This window comes from Rhyacophila brunnea, unplaced genomic scaffold, assembly GCF_057557595.1.
Source record: "Rhyacophila brunnea isolate RB1 unplaced genomic scaffold, BYU_Rbru_1.0 scaffold_1, whole genome shotgun sequence".
NCBI classification, from domain to species: Eukaryota; Metazoa; Arthropoda; class Insecta; order Trichoptera; family Rhyacophilidae; genus Rhyacophila; species Rhyacophila brunnea.
In genome coordinates, this window is record NW_028232751.1 from 12,463,679 (window position 1) to 12,482,101 (window position 18,423).

Here is an 18,423-nt window from a genome sequence, read left to right on the forward strand (position 1 = left end):
TTATTTTGAATTGGTTTTGTTTTTACAAAATTTTTAGTTTTTGTAACGGTAAATTGTTCAGGAATCAGGACACATAAATTATTTCATACGACTTCATTGGTGCATATTGAGTATTCCCAGAGAAAGATCGTAAGAGTAAACATAGAAAAATATTTTCCCCAAGCATATTAGCTTATAACATAAATAAAACATATTTATTAAGGGTTAAGAAATATTTTTATTACTGTTTTACTAATAAGTTCGATGTTTTTCATTCAAGTATGTATTGGAGATTTTTATTTGTATATATTTTTATATTTATGTGTAAATCTTTTACGATGTTCTCGTGGAAACATTCTGATATATTGAATACTTGCTCATATAAAATGTATTGCCATTTTTAAAACCTAAGCAGGCTTCGCTCAATTTAGAACCAAATGTGAACAAGAAGGTTGTAATCTTATATTAAGATACATGTGTGGTGTTTTTTAAGCAATCAAACAACCCCCCCCCCCCTTGATATACTAAAACTGGATAATTTATCATTTTATTTAGTGTAGAGGGAACATGACACAAAATGCAATATATATAGGTACTATATAATACAATATCTCTGAATTAGTAGATCTTTTTAAATAAGCTGATTATGATATAAATAATTCCGAGATAAAAAATCTTCATATTTGTACAATTACATTAATAAAGATCCGGATCGGTTTCGCCAAAATGCTTTTCATTATTTATGGTAAGCAGTATTGATTTATTATTGTATAACCATAGAAAACGAACAATTTTTTGTGTTGAGACTATTCATTTTATAAGGCAAAATTGTATATCAATTCTGAGAGCCATCATCAGACTGATGAAAAAGCACTGGTATATATTGTATCGACTATCGAGGGTCTATCGGTTTCTAGTCAGTGTATGTATCTACAGTGTAGTGATTCTCAATATTTTATGCTTGGTAAATTTTTTTCCGATATTACTAGTTTAGATACACTTATATATATATATATAGGTGTAACAGAATAAAAATACCCCCTGGACAAAAATCCGCCGGACAACATCACTCTGCGTAAAAAAATAAAAAATCTTTAAATACAATGTTTCTTGACACAACAATATATAAAACATATTAGACAAAATAAACATTTAAAAATTAATTATTAATAAGTATATAATGCATTAAAACTGAATTTATTTATCTCTCTCTTTATTCCTAAATGTGCACAAGTTTCAGTAACATTTTAAATATTAATACATACTATTTCAATATTTTTACCCTCTCACTATCTTTAAAATGTGAATTTTAAACGAGTATTCATGTTTTGTTAAGCTTTATATTTTATCAATTTCAATTTAAAATATTTATATTGTTAAATAAAATTGCTGTCTGAACTGAACTGTCAAGAAGAAAATATTAAACTAGTTTATATTTGTATTATTTTTTGATATTGAATAAGGTGTAATCCCGGGGATATATTGACGAGGTGTTAATTTCCAGGGGTAAATTGTCCTAGAACCATAAAACCCACACCGATTCTTACTGGTTATTAAAAAAAAACAGGACAATTATTGCAAAATCGTGGTTAATATTATAGAATAATGAAAATCTTATTGTGCAGTTAATGAACACATATTTATGACCGTGACTGTAGAAATCAAGGTTATAACTAATTGTCTATTATAATTATAACAAAGTAGTTCACTGACTAGTTTTTCTTGTATGCCCACGTTTTACCCTATTCAGCTAGATATCGGTGATGTTTTTAAAATGATCGACTACGTATGAATTTGAAATGAAATCCATGTATAGATTTATGTACATGCAGTCCGGTTACAGATATTATATTTGTACATACATTTTATACCACTCAAGATATTTTAATCACGAGTGCATAATAATATATACGTGGGTGTTTTTTCATGCGGGTCCCACGTATTTATTGTGAGAGGAACGATTTTTAAAGGTAAAAAGAAAGTGTCGCCTTGGTTTAAAATCATTATATTATTTTGTATGCTGTTCAATGATGGACTTTGCATAGTAAAGTATGACCGTGCGAGGCTTTCCAAGTATCTAATACATGTTCAAAAATCACCATGTATACCTAGTCATGAAAACGAAATTGAATATGATATTTTATTTAAGAACGTTTTTCTTAGCTCGTATTCTTATTTGTCCGATGGTTCTTTGTCCGGTACATATCTTGCAATCGATTTTTAACTAACTTCTCGACTACCTAGACATTTGAAATTATTAGAATATATTAGAACACGATGCCAATGGATTTTTTAATACTTTTGGCCATCTTTAAGTAGGATTGAATTCATTTTCAGTTAATTCTGTTTTGTATGAAAAGTTATTTCGACACCATTATTGGTTGCTAGGGGTCTGGGGACCTAGCAACTAAATTATTAATATATACGTGCGTTACTATGGAAATCAATATGACATGTCAAGTACATTTTTTTTATCGTTTAAGCTAGTCAGGTGAAGTTTATATTATGATTCAACAGAAAATATAAAAACATTGTATATAAAAAGTTCTTTTTATCTTGTAATTATTTGTATTATCTTTATCGCTCATACCGATTTTACCTCTAAAATATATTAGAATGATAGCTTCTTCTTACAGATAAAAATTAATTAATATATATGTGCTGGGTACCGGGTACCTAGATTATTGGAACCATATATTTTTTTGAAGATTTTTTTAAACGTAGGTTCGTAATATGAATAATATGTTGGTGAAAAAATTCGTGCAAAAATAGGTTAAACTAACACTTTACAATTTTTCATTGTGCTTATTTTGAAACGTTATACTGTTAATATAAATAATATTTATGATCTCTCCGCAGATATAAAAAGCTCTAATATAAACACAATCGGGTTGATCTCACCGAACGACCAACCAATTACTCTTTTTTACCTGTGTAAATGTGGTAGGTAGTGAAATACGAGTACAATAATAATTTTGTCATATAAAATTAAACTATCCGGAAAATTAGTACCTATGTTTATGTTTATAAAACATAATACCCAATCTTAATATCGTATTGCATTTGTCGTACCTACTAGCAAGTTTCGGAAAGTTTCCCAGGATATGAAATTGTAAATGATCCAATTACACAACTTAGTATTACGTAAATACTTGATACCCGAGGAAAATCTAAAGTTAGTTTAAATTTTCGACCACTCACTGGTGTTCATTTATAAAATTAAAGATGTTAGCAGAACAACTTAGGGTGAACTCCACGTCAGGAGTCAGGACCATACATAATACGATTATAACATCTCGCACAGAGCACTTAAAAGCCATTTTGACCACTTAATAACAATATGGTTAAGTTTAAGACTATTATCGAGACTTAAAACTTTATGCATGCCTGGTTATCTAACCTTTTTGGTTTTGAAAACATATAACAGTCCACATATGGACAAAATCTATTAAACAATATGTAGGTATATTATATTCAGAATTGAAGACAATATGTCATTTATTTATTTATTTATTAGAAGAGATTATTATGGCATTACAGTTATTGACCAATGCGCCATATTATATTAATAGCATACCGACTGTATAAATTAAAAAGGAGTTAACCCTCAGTTTTTTTTAAATCGGTTTTATTGGATAATAACACCACTAAATACACGCCGTGTCCAAATGATGTTGCTGAATATCACGAATTGTCATCTAAATTTAAAATGTATTTTTTTCTTTAAAAAGGAAGTGAAGCGGGACAAAAACTTAACCATCCTTTTTGTTGGTTTTTCTTTAATTAACTTAATAATTAATATCATATTGCGAACAAAAAATACAAAAATAATTAGTTTCATGCACTTTGACCGAATACTATAACAAAAACGTTTTTGTGCCTCCTGTAAAATTTGATTTGTGTGGGTTATGTCCTCTTTCCTTTAAACAGTCGATTACAATAGAAGATTATTATGGATAGTTATTAAATGAAAAAAACCTACCTAGTTAAGTTATATTTCGATAATAATAAGTTAAAGAAACTAAAAATATAAATGCAAAAGCCCTAAAATATGCATTAATTTAGGAAATATGCACTAATCTCCGAAATATGCTCTACGTCTCAAATATGCATTTATATGCACAATAAAATTTTATTTTTGGATTCTGTGTGTTTCAAAATGGATTTCTGTCCAACTATCATAGCTGTGCATACACCCTAACAAAACATGCACTAGCATATAAATCCGGGCCCTAGTCTTTATTCGATCCAGGAAAGATTCCTTACGTCTTTAAGTAGAAAAATCAAAGAAATTATCAATAATTACGAAAAATCCGACAAAATCAAATATTGTCATTAAAAAAAATACATTGCATAATTGTATGCGGATGAAAATGGAATTCTATCTACATTGTCAAGCAGCGCGTTCACGTCTTTACAGTCTTGTTGTCCTATTCTGCTGACGTATCCGAGTTATATCTCAAATCGGACGTGTTCACTTTAATGTTGAGATTTTGTAACAAAGGCTTATCCATTAATAAGTCAATGTTCGCGATAGACCGGTTAGGCACACCTGACTTGAGATATCAACATTTTGACCAAGCAACATCAGTGGCGTGTTAAGTCGTACACTTTATTGGCCAACTATCAAAATGATTGGGATTTAAAATATTAGGCGCCAGTGACAATTCTACTTATTATTACAGTAAATCAAACAGTTGTTAAAAACATCATTGACTTCTAACTAGATATGGTACAGGAATAGGAATACCAACTAGCTCTACTAGTAGTATTATTAATGTAAGAACCTAAGCTAGTTTGTTAAGCACAGACATCTGGGAATGCATTTTTAAGTGAGATCTTAGCGTGATGACGAAATGTGATGTCTACTGAATGATTTATATTTATGGCAATTGGTTTGCTGATGCCGAACCGGTTCGTCTTTCTTCGACTCATCTGATTGCGACAGAGCGATCTACCCAGTACTGCAGATTCTCACTATACATTGAGACATGTCTGTAAACAAACAATCCGCTGAATAAAGTTATACATGAAAAGTATTTACTGCAAAAAGTCAAGCAAAGTTAATACGTATTTTATTCATCTGACCCAGATAATCAAAGTGCAGTTAAATTTGTTTGAACATAATTTTAACCAGATTGAAACGCATCCATAAAAGAATATATTAGTGGGTGAAATCTTTGAGCAAAATTAGATTGATTGCTCGATAATTTTTCAGATCATCAGGGTCTCCTTCAGAAATGGATACAGGAGCTTGCAAATGAAAGCCACAAAGCAGGTTAAAAGATAAATGTTTCGAAGGTAAAAGTAGTGATAAACTGCTTTGTTGAACCAAAAGCGATTCTCATAAATTGCACTCAAATCAATTACGTATTTTGGACAAAAAATGTCAATTTACGGTGGTATATATGACGAAATTGCTCGCAAACCCAACTTGAATGTAGTACACTTGTGCGACTGAATAGTATCTTGAAAAGTGACCTTTTTTTGTATTTGTATGCACAATAAATTTTCGTATTAAATTTTTTTAGATTTCATATGAAGTTAACAATGTTTTAAGAGAACTCCGAAAGCTACCTATATAGTTTATAAAGGGGTTTTATAACGTGTATTATACATCGTGGGATTATTGCCAAAAATCTCGAAATCATATTATACTTAATGGAGTCATTGTAGCTTGAAAGTTTGACATGCCCTCTAATATCAGGTATTATGCTAATATCTTTGTGCTTTATGTAATGGTTTATATTGTATCGGATAACCTTGATTTTTCTCCTAAAATATTTATTCATATAATATATAGACACATAATCCGTCGTTAACTCTAAATACCTAAATTATCGACTTACCAACTTTTGGCAGCAACACCACGATATATAGAGCCCTATTTTTATTAAAGTAGTATGTTTATTATTTTCTCATATGCTATTCTGCACCAGCTATGTTTGTGGAATAAATATTCCAATAAAATAAGGAAAGCATGTTTTCTTGTAGGGTGCCGTTGACAGGGTAAATTGCGTCATTTATAGGCTCGTATGTGCACTATGACAATACCGTATTACGGGAGCCCGTAAATCATATCAACTAAGACGCCTGCGACGTCGGTAGTAATTGGATATGTTACCCCGGTACACAGCATGAGGAACATCCCAATTCTTCACGGTTAAACTAACATATTTATATGTAAAAAATACTGACGTAGTGAATGAAAGTAAGTCTTTGCATTTCATTTGCGAATACAAGTGATTTGTAACTGAAAAGAACAGTACGCCGGGCAGGGTCTAGGACGATTTGGCACCGGGACAACTGGACGCCACGGAATTCGAAAATAAATAGACGTTGGGTACTTAAAAAATATGTAATATTATTATTTATGTTTAAATGGTTATATTATGATTTAATAGTTGGTGAGAATGTAAATATGCAGACGTAAATAATGATTTAATCGTGCATATGTTTAAGTTCCAACGAAAAAAGAGTTTTTTTTATTTTATAAAAAGCCTTAGGCATGGTAATTCTCAATTCGCAATAAAGAATACATTATGTTAAGAGTAAAATGAATTAAAACTACTAAGTAGTAGATAACAACTGATTAAAATACCTCGTCTACGTTCTGTATACGTGTCTACGACAGTGCGGCGTCCAATTTTCCGGAGTCCAGTCGTCCCATTCCCACCGGGCAGGTATCAGTAAAGTTATATATTAGTATTAAAAGCTTCTTATAGATACCTGAAAACGATTTGTTTAAAAATTGTAAATCAGCTCATATAGGTACCCATCTATTGAAAAATTTTCGCAGCAACCCCGCTATATAATAATTATAAAAGTAATTCACGAGAAAACATTATAATCGTTCATAACAAATGCATCGATATTAATGGTTCTATCAAATCTGGTAACTGCAATATTGAAAGCATAACGAAATACCACATACCGCATACATATTGACGAAGTCGGCGTAAACATGAAAATTAATACCCACTTGCTAGTATGACAATTTTTTCCACGAAGTTGTATGAGAGTAGTATCCAATAAAAATAGTGAAAATTTTATTTTAGTTATATTACGAATATGAATTGAATGATGTTTATGATGAAGTGGGTACTATCAATATGGAAGAGTGAGGATTTTATAATGAAGGGAAATCAAATATTTGTATGATTTTAATATAATAATTATTTCCATTTCCTATAATAAATATTTTGAAGACAACTTGCTTTTTACTTTCATATTTTAGTTATCTTTTAGATAAAAAGGTCACTGACTATGTATAAATAACGATAGCTGTATGACATTATCTGACCTACGTAATTTTCAACTTATGCAATATACCTACATGTGTAGTGCATTAATTAATTTCAAGAAGAAGCTATTGTAAAATTATATTACACCTTTAACTGACAAGATAGTAAGTAATGTATTATTGATAACATGTAACAATTATTATAAAGAATATGAAATAACAAACTCTATACATATTATTATAGTTTACAGAAATTCTATACGATTTTTATACGGTTAAATTTGTTATTAATATAGAGAAGTTACCTTTGTAAATCAAATCAAAATATCTCTGATTGACGTTTTCAATTGACTTATTTGACTGTTTTGAATGCACTTATTCGAATCTTATTTGGCCTTGTAGGACTAAACAAAGCCTTTTTTTAATATCTCAGTGGCAAATTAGTAAATATATCAAGCACTAGTTGTGATGTTTACCACCAAGGTAAGGAAATTAACTAGGCGGACAATTTTGCAGCTAATTTAATCATTGGTTTTAGTAACCGTTTCGTCTGTTTTATTTTCATATATTTTGAATTAATTTTGCCACAAGAATCAAGAAATGTCAGTATTTTATCTTGATTGAAGACAAACGATGTGTCGTTTTAAAACAGGTTATTATAATATTATTATATTATACACAATGTTAATCACATATTTGAATTTTACTTAACCTGTTTATGCATACACTTGGATCTGCTGTGTCCTCACTCCATTAATTATTAAATATCAAGCTTGATTTGATATAAATAAAAAGGATTTCAAGTTATACACATTTATATTTTTATAAAAATCGGTGTTATTAAAATAAATATAAAAAATTTTAAAACGATGAATTAGTCAAAAATCTAAACGCTAAAAAATTGAAAACTTAATCAACTAATTTTTAATAATAAATATGACCATACAATATAATGTAATAATAAGATGTGCCCCTGCAACAGATTCACATTTTTTACATTTTTTTACAATTATAAGTTTATCTTTGACTATTGAAAAATCTTTTTAATGTTTTCAGATACATAATTATTAATTAATACTATTGAAATTGTAAATTTTCAAAAAAAAAATCTCAAATTCCAAGCTTCGTATTTTTCCGCTAGGTTCTCTGTTGGCATAAGGATTCCCCTTAAGGGGGGACATGCTCGTCGAAGGTCAAAATTGAGTTTTTATTGTATTTTCAAACCATGATCCTGGACACTCCTTAAACGTTGTAGATAATATATTTATATAATTTTGAAGCCTTATTATCCTTTATAGTTATTTTAAACATTTGATGACTGCATGAAGTATTTTTGTTACATAAAATAGTATTCTTTTAAACCTCTCGCTCTAATGTTTTAGAATATAGTCATATTTCGGTACATAACTGTGCAGTGGTGTTAGGATTTTTTACATTTATTAATTTTTAAACGCATTTATAAAACCATTAGCATAATTTATTACGAGATAATTTTTGTAAAATATTCACGATAAAAAATTATATTGATAATCTCTGTGATCCCAAATTTGACAAGAATTAGGCATTTTATTATTCAAAAAATCGGCAAGATTAACACATTTGAAGATGATTCTAAAGATATTTATTATAAGCTATGTCTTTGAACATTCACGTGTGATAAACATCTTATGAATAATGATTGCTTTATAATAATTATTGACCTAAGAATAAGGTAGTGTTTTTTTGAAATACGCCATTTCTTTTGTCATTCCCCAGTGGTTAAGCTACAACATACGGCCGTAGCCATAAATTGACAAACTATAATTGAAGTAGGGAGTAAAATGATATTAACGCGCGTGTTTGAACATGTACCGTTTAAAAAAAAATTAAAAAAAAATCGGTTAGGTACATGTTCAAACACGCGCGTTAACATAATTTTACTCCCTACTTTAATTACAGTTTGTCATTTTATGGCTATGGCCGTATGTTGTAGCTTAACCACTAGGGAATGACAAAAGAAATGGCGTATTTCAAAAAAACACTACCTTATTCTTAGGTCAATAATTATTATAAAGCAATCATTATTCATAAGATTTTTATCACACTTGAATGGTCAAAAATATAGCTTATAATAAATATCTTTAGAATCATCTTCAAATGTGTTAATCTTGCCGATTTTTTGAATAATAAAATGCCTAATTCTTGTCAAATTTGGGATCACAGAGATTATCAAAATAATTTTTATCGTGAATATTTTACAAAAATTATCTCGTAATAAATTATACTAATGGTTTTATAAATGCGTTTAAAAATTAATAAATGTAAAAAATTTTAACACCACTGCACAGTTATGTACCGAAATATGACTATATTCTAAAACATTAGAGCGAGAGGTTTAAAAGAATACTATTTTATGTAACAAAAATACTTCATGCAGTCATCAAATGTTTAAAATAACTATAAAGGATAATAAGGCTTCAAAATTATATAAATAGATTATCTACAACGTTTAAGGAGTGTCCAGGATCATGGTTTGAAAATACAATAAAAACTCAATTTTGACCTTCGACGAGCATGTCCCCCCTTAATATATTTCACATTAACGTTATACAAAAAAATAATGTAATTTCGTTACGGAATAACTTTTGCTACTTAAAATTTTTGGACGATGGAATAAAATTCGAACATAATATATTATTGTAATGTAATATATCTCATTTTAAGAACAATGTAACTTATGCTCGATGGCTTAACATTCTCGATATTTGTAGTATAGCTTTTTTCAGATTTCGGGAAAATAATATATGACACACTTTATATGCCGTCGCCTTAAACGCGTTTCCTGCTCGTGTTCCGCGGTATACATTCAGACAATAACCACATCATCTCATAAATATTTAATACAATATGTCAGATGCCTTTTTTCAAATTGGCGTCTTAATATAAATTTTTAAAATTCAGCTCAGAATCACACATGACTCGCGAGTAAATATTGTGCGAATGCGGCTATGTGGTTTATTACACCTGGATACCTCTTTTGATTTTCGTATCTATGTTTTTTTTACATGAATAATGCAGGTATTATGTATTCAAGTGATCAGTAGCGAACTGGAGCTGAGGTAGGCTCTTAAGATCCGCCATTAATAGTGCACTTTAAATTTAGTTAGTCATACGTATTTGTTTTTTATTTAACTAAGTCTACAATGTATAGATAAAGGTGTTGGTGAGTTGTTAAAATTCAAATAAAACCTGCTTAACCAAACCATACTAGTTTCGGTATACTTTGGGCGACACAACAAAATTGTGCACAATTTTTCATTCATATTATTTTATTCGTTATAAATATTATTCTATCTATAAAATGTCTAAAGTTATGTATGATTAAATTGCATAATTTTAGATGTTTTATAGATATTATAGATAGAATTTTAAATACTAAGCAACAACATTAATTGTAAATTGTAGTCTTATTTCAATGAAAACAAATACGAATGACTGACAAAGTTTAGTGTGCACTATTTATGGCGGACGTTAACAGCATACCACCCCACCCTACGTCACAACAAGTGGTTGACATGTTGGTTATAATAATCTTTGTTTTATAATATAGGGGATTCAAAGGACAAAAGGCCTAACGTCAAAACCAATAATTTGAGTATTTTTTTTTATTTAATTAATTTTTTTAAAGTTACGTTGTTTCAAGAAAAGTATTTTTTATTTATTACAATATTATAGCTGTGTTAAATTTGACGCAATTAGAATTGGAATTTCAAAATATTTTACATTTAATACAATATTGTATATGGCTCAAGATTTATAATTGAGTCGCATATATTATGTGATAAATATGAAGCAAATTCGTTGAAAAAAACCTCGTCCTATGAGGAAATGCCTAAGTTTATGAAAATTATACTGAACATGTTTACATAAGCTAATGATTGATAAATAAATTGTTGGTTATTTGCATTATAGATTGATTTGTTGCAAAATATTAGACTCGTATTATTCATCAATTTATTAAATCCGCTCTGAGAAATAAAAACGTTTTGCATTAGTGTCACAAGCTTAAAATGGTTTGAAAATATGCAATGAACAAGATGAACTAATTAATAAATAATCATGGGTATGTTATCAAAGAAAAATGTCAAATCATATTATATTTATAAACAATGCAACAAATATTTGTTTATAGGTTGTCAATTAAACTATAATACAATTATTCTGAAATTACTATCAATTATTGTAATAAGTACTAAAAAAAATATCGGAATGCTTTGATTATATTATGAAAATATCTAGGCAGTCGAATTGAAGTGAAATATTTTCATGAGAATTTTTAATACTAATTGATTAGAATAATAGTTAAGTATGTTGAGTTAATCAAATAAACGCATGTAGGCATTTCAAGGTTTTCTTATCCGATTAACGATTGAAAAATAAACAATTGAAAAGTAAACAGTTTTATACAATATTCTCACATAAATGAGTGATAACGTAACATATACCTCTTACCTATCTAATGATAAAGATATAAATCAACATATTATTTATCTAATTTCAGAAAATGAAAATTATGGCTAATTTTTCGTTGTCTAACTCATTAAAAAATAGTAAGTATATTGATAACTAAGAAATTTATAAATAAAAAAATAATTAAAACATATTCCACGTCCAAATTTTAGTGACTTTATTGTTATTCTAATATTTACTTAAAATTCGAAAATTAATATTTCCATGGCATTCTTGATTTGGTTGGAACATCTTGAGAAAGTTTTTCCACGTTCTCTCCGACCTTCGACCTGATCAAGTATCATTATTTTTCCAGATTATCATCCTTTATTCGGGCAATGTGGCCAAATAAAGAAGAAAAAAAGATTAGGTTAGGCTAGGTTAGGAATTAGAAGGAGACAAAATTGTATGTGCGAAAGTAAAAGAGAGATAGGGTTAAAAATTCAAAAATTAGTTGAATAGGTATGACAAATTAGTCGTATTACTATTTTGTCTAATGATTTATACTGAATCATCTATATTGACAGTATAATGCTTTTTTTATGATTGGATGAACGAAAAATAAACCAAATTATTTGCGTTATTTAATTGTCTCGCAGGTGCAGTGTCGTCAAAATAATTCGATACTTATACCGGGTATCGTTACTTATTCTTTAGATATGACAGCCCTACATAATATATGCATTATGTTATTAATGTTATTATCTTTAGAAAACTTCCATATTTAAATTATTTTAACAAGTCAAAATAAACGCTATAAAATAACTTATTATCGAATCTTTGGAACTAATATACATAATCACACTATATTATGTAGTATTTAATTTGTTTTTATTACAATTGAACGCCACCATGTCATCTTGTTATATTTATGTACATTATGTAATTTAATTAAAAAAATATGTGACGAAGTTGTTTTTTTTTTTTTTTTTTTAGATAATTTATATCCGTGTAAAAATAACATTTTTTGTTGTTTGTTGCACTTTGCGGCCCGCTGAAATTGAAGTATCTCCCTGAGCACTCGTTATCAGAAATGCCAATTTATATAAAACGTGTTTGTATTGATTTTTCACGTAGCGATAATGCTTTTATTATGAATAATTTATCAAGATGGCTACCTCTTCAAATCGCGGTCATACTCGAAAGTTTGTATTCGTCATTTGCGGCCAAGTGGTTTTACAATAACTTGTTTTGGTAATATAATAGTCATTAAAGGCAAGTGTCTAACGCACATCAAAAAGAGTTTGGCTTTCTCGTCACAATAAATACATACTTGACGGGTTATTCGGTAACCTCGGACTAGCCTTGTATCTACCATACCAAATCTAACGTCAGAAAATGCATTAATTATAATACTCCTTTGCTGGCTCAAAATCATCTGGATGCGTTGTTTCAATAGTGCTTATGTCAATCACCTAACTTCAAGGCATTATATTTTTTGTGATACTTTTTTTTTTAATATAGGCAATATTATTCTTATGAGAATTTATTTATGAGTTTAATGAGGGAAACAGGATTTAACGACGTGGGTAATGCATTGTTTTTAGGTATTTTTATGGGAAAACTTACGATTTTTTGTGGAATAATAATAAATCATAGATTGGTAATTAAATAAAAAAATGGGTACATTGAATCAAAAAAATGTGTATTTCGAAAAGAATTAATGCTTAAAAATGTATCTAGTTGGGTGTGTAAATCTCTTGTATATAAATATATTGTTTTTTATATTAAGTACTAGAAATAAAATATCAGTAAGTAGGTAAAGACCGTCCCTATGATGGATGAGTAGTAATCGTGTTCGATTATGAAACCGTGGGTCTCGGGTAATAATCCCGGTTGCGATGATGTGTACTTAAATTCAGTTAATGGATGTTATAGGTTGACTATAGGCTAAGGCTGTTAAGAAACCTCGTTGTGATACCGTCAATACCCACATTGGATTATAGAACTAATGAATAAAATGTAGCTACACAATATATTAACATTTAGATTCGGAAATAATTCAAAATTTTAAGGTATTGAGTTAATGAGGCTATTCGATACAGGAACATCTTGAATTCATAATTTAGTACAAAGCAAGCCAATAACGAATCAATGTTTCGTGCACTCGAACAACCCTTGCTTAGATTAATCATTAATTAATTAATTAATTATATACTAGAATATCTAGATTGACTCCATATTGAACTGTAAAATTTCATTAAACAAAATATAGAGTAGTTGTTAGGTATATTAGACAAAATAAAAAACCACCTACCTAGTAACTACATAGTACGCTAATTCAGTTCAAGGATACAGTATTTGACAAAATGTCAGTTTTGATTTATGAATTACAAAATATGGAGAATCAATTAAGATTGAAGTTTCTGGGCAAGGCTGCACTATTTTTGTAGAAATTTATTTGTATGATATCAACATGAAAATCAAAGAAGTATAATTATTTTAGTGGAATACTACACTTTATTAAATAAATTGATTTAATTTAAATAATATAGGAGGGAATTTAAGGTGGTTCTTTATAATTTTAAATAAAATGTTCATTTTTTAGGATATTTATATAAAAATCTAATTACTCACTTCTACCAACACAGCCATTTTCTACTACTAACAGGTATTTGTCAAATAGTGTACCATTGTACTGAGGCAGCGTGATATTTTATGTAATAATGTTATGATGTCTTGACTACAAATCGTTATACGTAACATTAGTAAATTATATATATACAATTTACTTAGTAAAATTCTATTGTATAACATAATAATGATAATTATATTAATATATATATATATTTTACTACTCTTTATAGCAATACAACTATAACTAAACATTTGCGTTGATAATGTTGTGACAACTGAAATAACTGTCGTGAAATGATGTCTATTTAATTGGTGAAATTTAATATAATAACCATTACAGTGTTGCTAATATTCGTATATTAATAATAATGAGCAGGCTAGACGAAGTGGTTGAATAAAGGTGGGAAAAAACTGTTGGGTCAGTGTTTTTATAAGTATTATTTATCATTATTATCAAAAATCATTTCGATCTGACGAGTACAGTTGCCGCTAGTACCTAGTCATAATTTAGACAAACTGATGTTGGTACAATATTTTTGTACGTAATATAAAAAGTAAAAATGTTTTTTCTTCTCATAGTTTAATACTTAACCAATAGTCTACCTAATAATGCAATTACATGTATTATGATTAAAAAAATTTACGGTTTTTATCGTAATAGATGTTCTTCCTCCTCATTTCTTCGACGTTTCAGGCTCGTTGCATAGGCCATTCTCTGAACTTAGGTGTATGAATACAAACGCCGATCTAAGTATGTCAAATTAGGATCCGTTTAGCTGAGAGCAAACGTTGCTCAGAATAGAATTTAATTAAATCATGTTTGTATTTATAATCTATTAATTTTAATTAAAGACGTTCTTAAACAATTTTCTAGTGAATAGTTATTTTAACTAAAGAGTTTTCATCATTTTCATTAAATTTAATCACAAGGCACTTCGTATTTGAAACGCGATGCTAAAGAAACGCCAAATCACCTTACCGTTTGTGTTTTCTTGTAAAAATTGTGTGCCGTTTATATAAAAATTTGATTTGTAAATGTTATTCAAAGAAAAAAACATAGGTGTTATCTCACATTCTGAAGATAATGTGATTTTAGGATACACCTAGGCATGTCTTGAAAGTTTCCCTTCATCAAAGTATTTTTATGATTATATCTATACTGCTTTTCTGTGGAATTTTTAATACAGAAAGTAAGCCGAGGCTTAATAAAAATTGCGACAATAATTAAGTAGGTGAGTGATTAATGTTTTTTTTAATGTTAATATTATTTACTGAATATAATACTAGATAGGAGTTATTTAAGTTCATATTGTCGAGAGTGAGATCTGTACTTATCCATATGAATCAGTTTTGGTGACCGGTTTAGATATAAGTACATACAGTTTGACATTGTTAAAACTCTAAACAATTAGATTTATATTTTCAGTATTATGAAGTGTTATATTTATGCGTTTGTATTGTTGGACAAAATTAAGCTATGTATAAAGAGCAGACAAAAATATGCTATTTGCTAGGTACAAGGAATATACAAATAAGGTAGTGGGTCGCCTTCTGGGTGAGGATGTATAGAGGTATATTTGTCGAGTATTGATAAATATGGGATAAATTTAAAGAATATGCTATTTTTTAAATAGTTACATCTGTATAGTAACATGCATTAAAGTTTGTCAAGTAAACGAAACATGCATTAAATATTGGTATTATGCGCTTTATGTTTCTTGGGTTTTTGGTTTGACCATATGTACTAAAGTACTACCTCTATCTTATTAATTCGTTCTGTCATCGCGACTATTTTATAACAATCCAGAACTCAGGTGTCTTTTGTGAAATTTCAGATTTTTTTGTGCACTCGGTGGGCTATGCATTTCATTAACTAATAAACCGAAACTAGCTTCAAAACCTTGGTCCATGGCGATAGTCTCGCATCTATATTTTATTAATCTGTTGTGTGGGTAGAGGTCATGATGAAATAGAAATGTGGCGGAAAGTCGCTCGGGGAGTGGAAAACTGCTGGACAAAGTCATATCCAATCGACACTGAACAAGCCTACAAACTCATCGAAATCGGTGGATGTAAGTAGCAGCGAAAAAACGGTGGACTGAAAAGGATGATAGAAGCTATTGGAGGCGTTCATCCGGCAGTGGATCGACACCAGATAATGATTATATGTAGGTTCTGCTAATTGGGTGGTTTTATATGGCATATAATTAAGAAAAAAATATTTTGTTTATGATCAAGTACCTACCTACTTATAAATTATACTTACATGATTATTTATAGAAATCATTCATTTTATATTAAGCATATCGTTGAAGTGTGGATAATTATAATGAGGTTACTTCATTAATTTTACGACCATCTCAGAATGACTGTGAAATATTATGTGAAAGATGATAATAAATCAATAATATGTCAGAGTAATAGTTTTTTTTTTTGCAAATTGAATGTGAAAGTTATATTTTGTTTCACGCAGTGTTAAAATTCTGTGTGCGCTTTTCACCAAACATTGCACAGTGGCGCGACTGGTGAAGTATGTAGGTCCTTTCAAAACGACGAAAACGAGATTCGCATTAATATTTAAATCCTTCGAGCGTACGATAAACATATTGGAAAATATTCCACGTAAGTCGGCGCGAACTCAACTGATAATAATAATATGGTAGCGATAACGGGATCTTCGTTTGGCGAACGAGAGTCGCTGCGACTTCTTACTCTCTCGATATCGAGCGAATAATGTCGGATCTATCTCATTCTCTGCTATAAAATGAAACACACAACGATAAGATACGTGCTCCTAGAAACTTATACACTGTACCTACGCGACACGATTGGAAATTTTAACGACGCATAATTATTATGTGCACATGATGTGTACTGCAAATACTGACAGATGGTATCGTCGACTAGTAATTGCAACATTAAGATGAAACAAATTATCTACATATGGAAATTAAATTTCATTTAGAAGTTTTTAAATTTAGAATATAATACTTCTATAATTTATTTATATGTCCAATATCGTCATTACATTATTACTTCGAATATTAAAAAAATTGTGTAACATTCTTAATTTAAAAACTGTTCGATATTTGTGAAATAGTTGCGTTAAATTATGAGCACAACATGTTTGTTCAATAAATATATACACCTGTATAAATTAAAATTCGATTACAGACATTGTTTCATAGCAATATTGTAAATGACTAATGTAACGTGTCGCAAAAAAGTTTTTCCTCGTCTATCACAAGGTTCAATCCTAATGCAACTTATTGGATTCTGGTTAGATTCATCTTAAAGTTTTTTATTACATATTTTACGTTATAAGTTTTATAGAATTTTACGGAAGCTTTAACTATTGAATATTTATTTGATTGGGTAGGCAATAAATTAATAAATTCTTGATTGTTTAATTAAATTGATTGCTCTTACTAAAGTTTCTTAGATAGTCGCAGCATGATATATTGAAGATATGATATTTTCTTATTGTGGTGCATGGTTCGCTGGAGGAGGTTTGCGATTAATTGCTGGGAGCTCTTACCTTGAGTCGAATTTGGTGCCATCATTTAGGGTCCCCACGTAATGCATCGTCAGCATGTCTCCCTGCTTTGATTTGAGCGCGCATCCTTCCGGTACGGTAACCACGTCGACTTTCAACCCATCTGATGACCCGGCCGAGTTTTTCGATGACGAACTGTCAGTCGCAGCCAATGTGATGCACGCGAAGAGCCCTACGGCAAGTAAGATGCGAGTGGACATGCCGACCATATTGAAAAGTTTCTAAAAAAAAATCGTGTTATTCAAAAACCCGGTTCGGAAGAAACTCCTGTTATTATGCCCTACTGTCAGGAACTTCCTAACCCGTCAACGCTTTACCAAAAACTGACTGCAACTTGCTCCAAGTTTTCCGTTAATGTAGTCCAACATCTGTACGTACACCGATGACTCGAACAGGTATTTTGTCGGCTATCACCTACTTTGGAAGATATCTTTAGAGGGAGCGAGGGAGACACAGGTATTCGTTACGTCGGAAATCGACTATCGCCAACAACTTCACGTAGTTTCATGTGCCACGCTTGCTGTCACGTTACCGGCGATAGAGATGGCAGAGTTTTGCATCCGAGCAAATGAAACAGAAA

At 29.8% G+C, this 18,423-nt stretch overlaps 1 protein-coding gene across 1 annotated transcript in view; it reads right to left on the reverse strand.

Annotated features, from left to right (window-relative positions):
- The window catches only part of Fkbp14 (peptidyl-prolyl cis-trans isomerase Fkb14), a 70,953-nt gene extending 52,781 nt beyond the window's left edge, over positions 1–18,172 (reverse strand). Inside the window, exon 1 of the mRNA XM_085941374.1 lies at positions 17,826–18,172. Within this exon, the coding sequence (XP_085797500.1) occupies positions 17,826–18,052 (227 nt within the window). The 5' untranslated portion in view covers positions 18,053–18,172. The remainder of the gene's footprint in view (positions 1–17,825) is intronic.
- Positions 18,173–18,423: the final 251 nt, after the last annotated feature.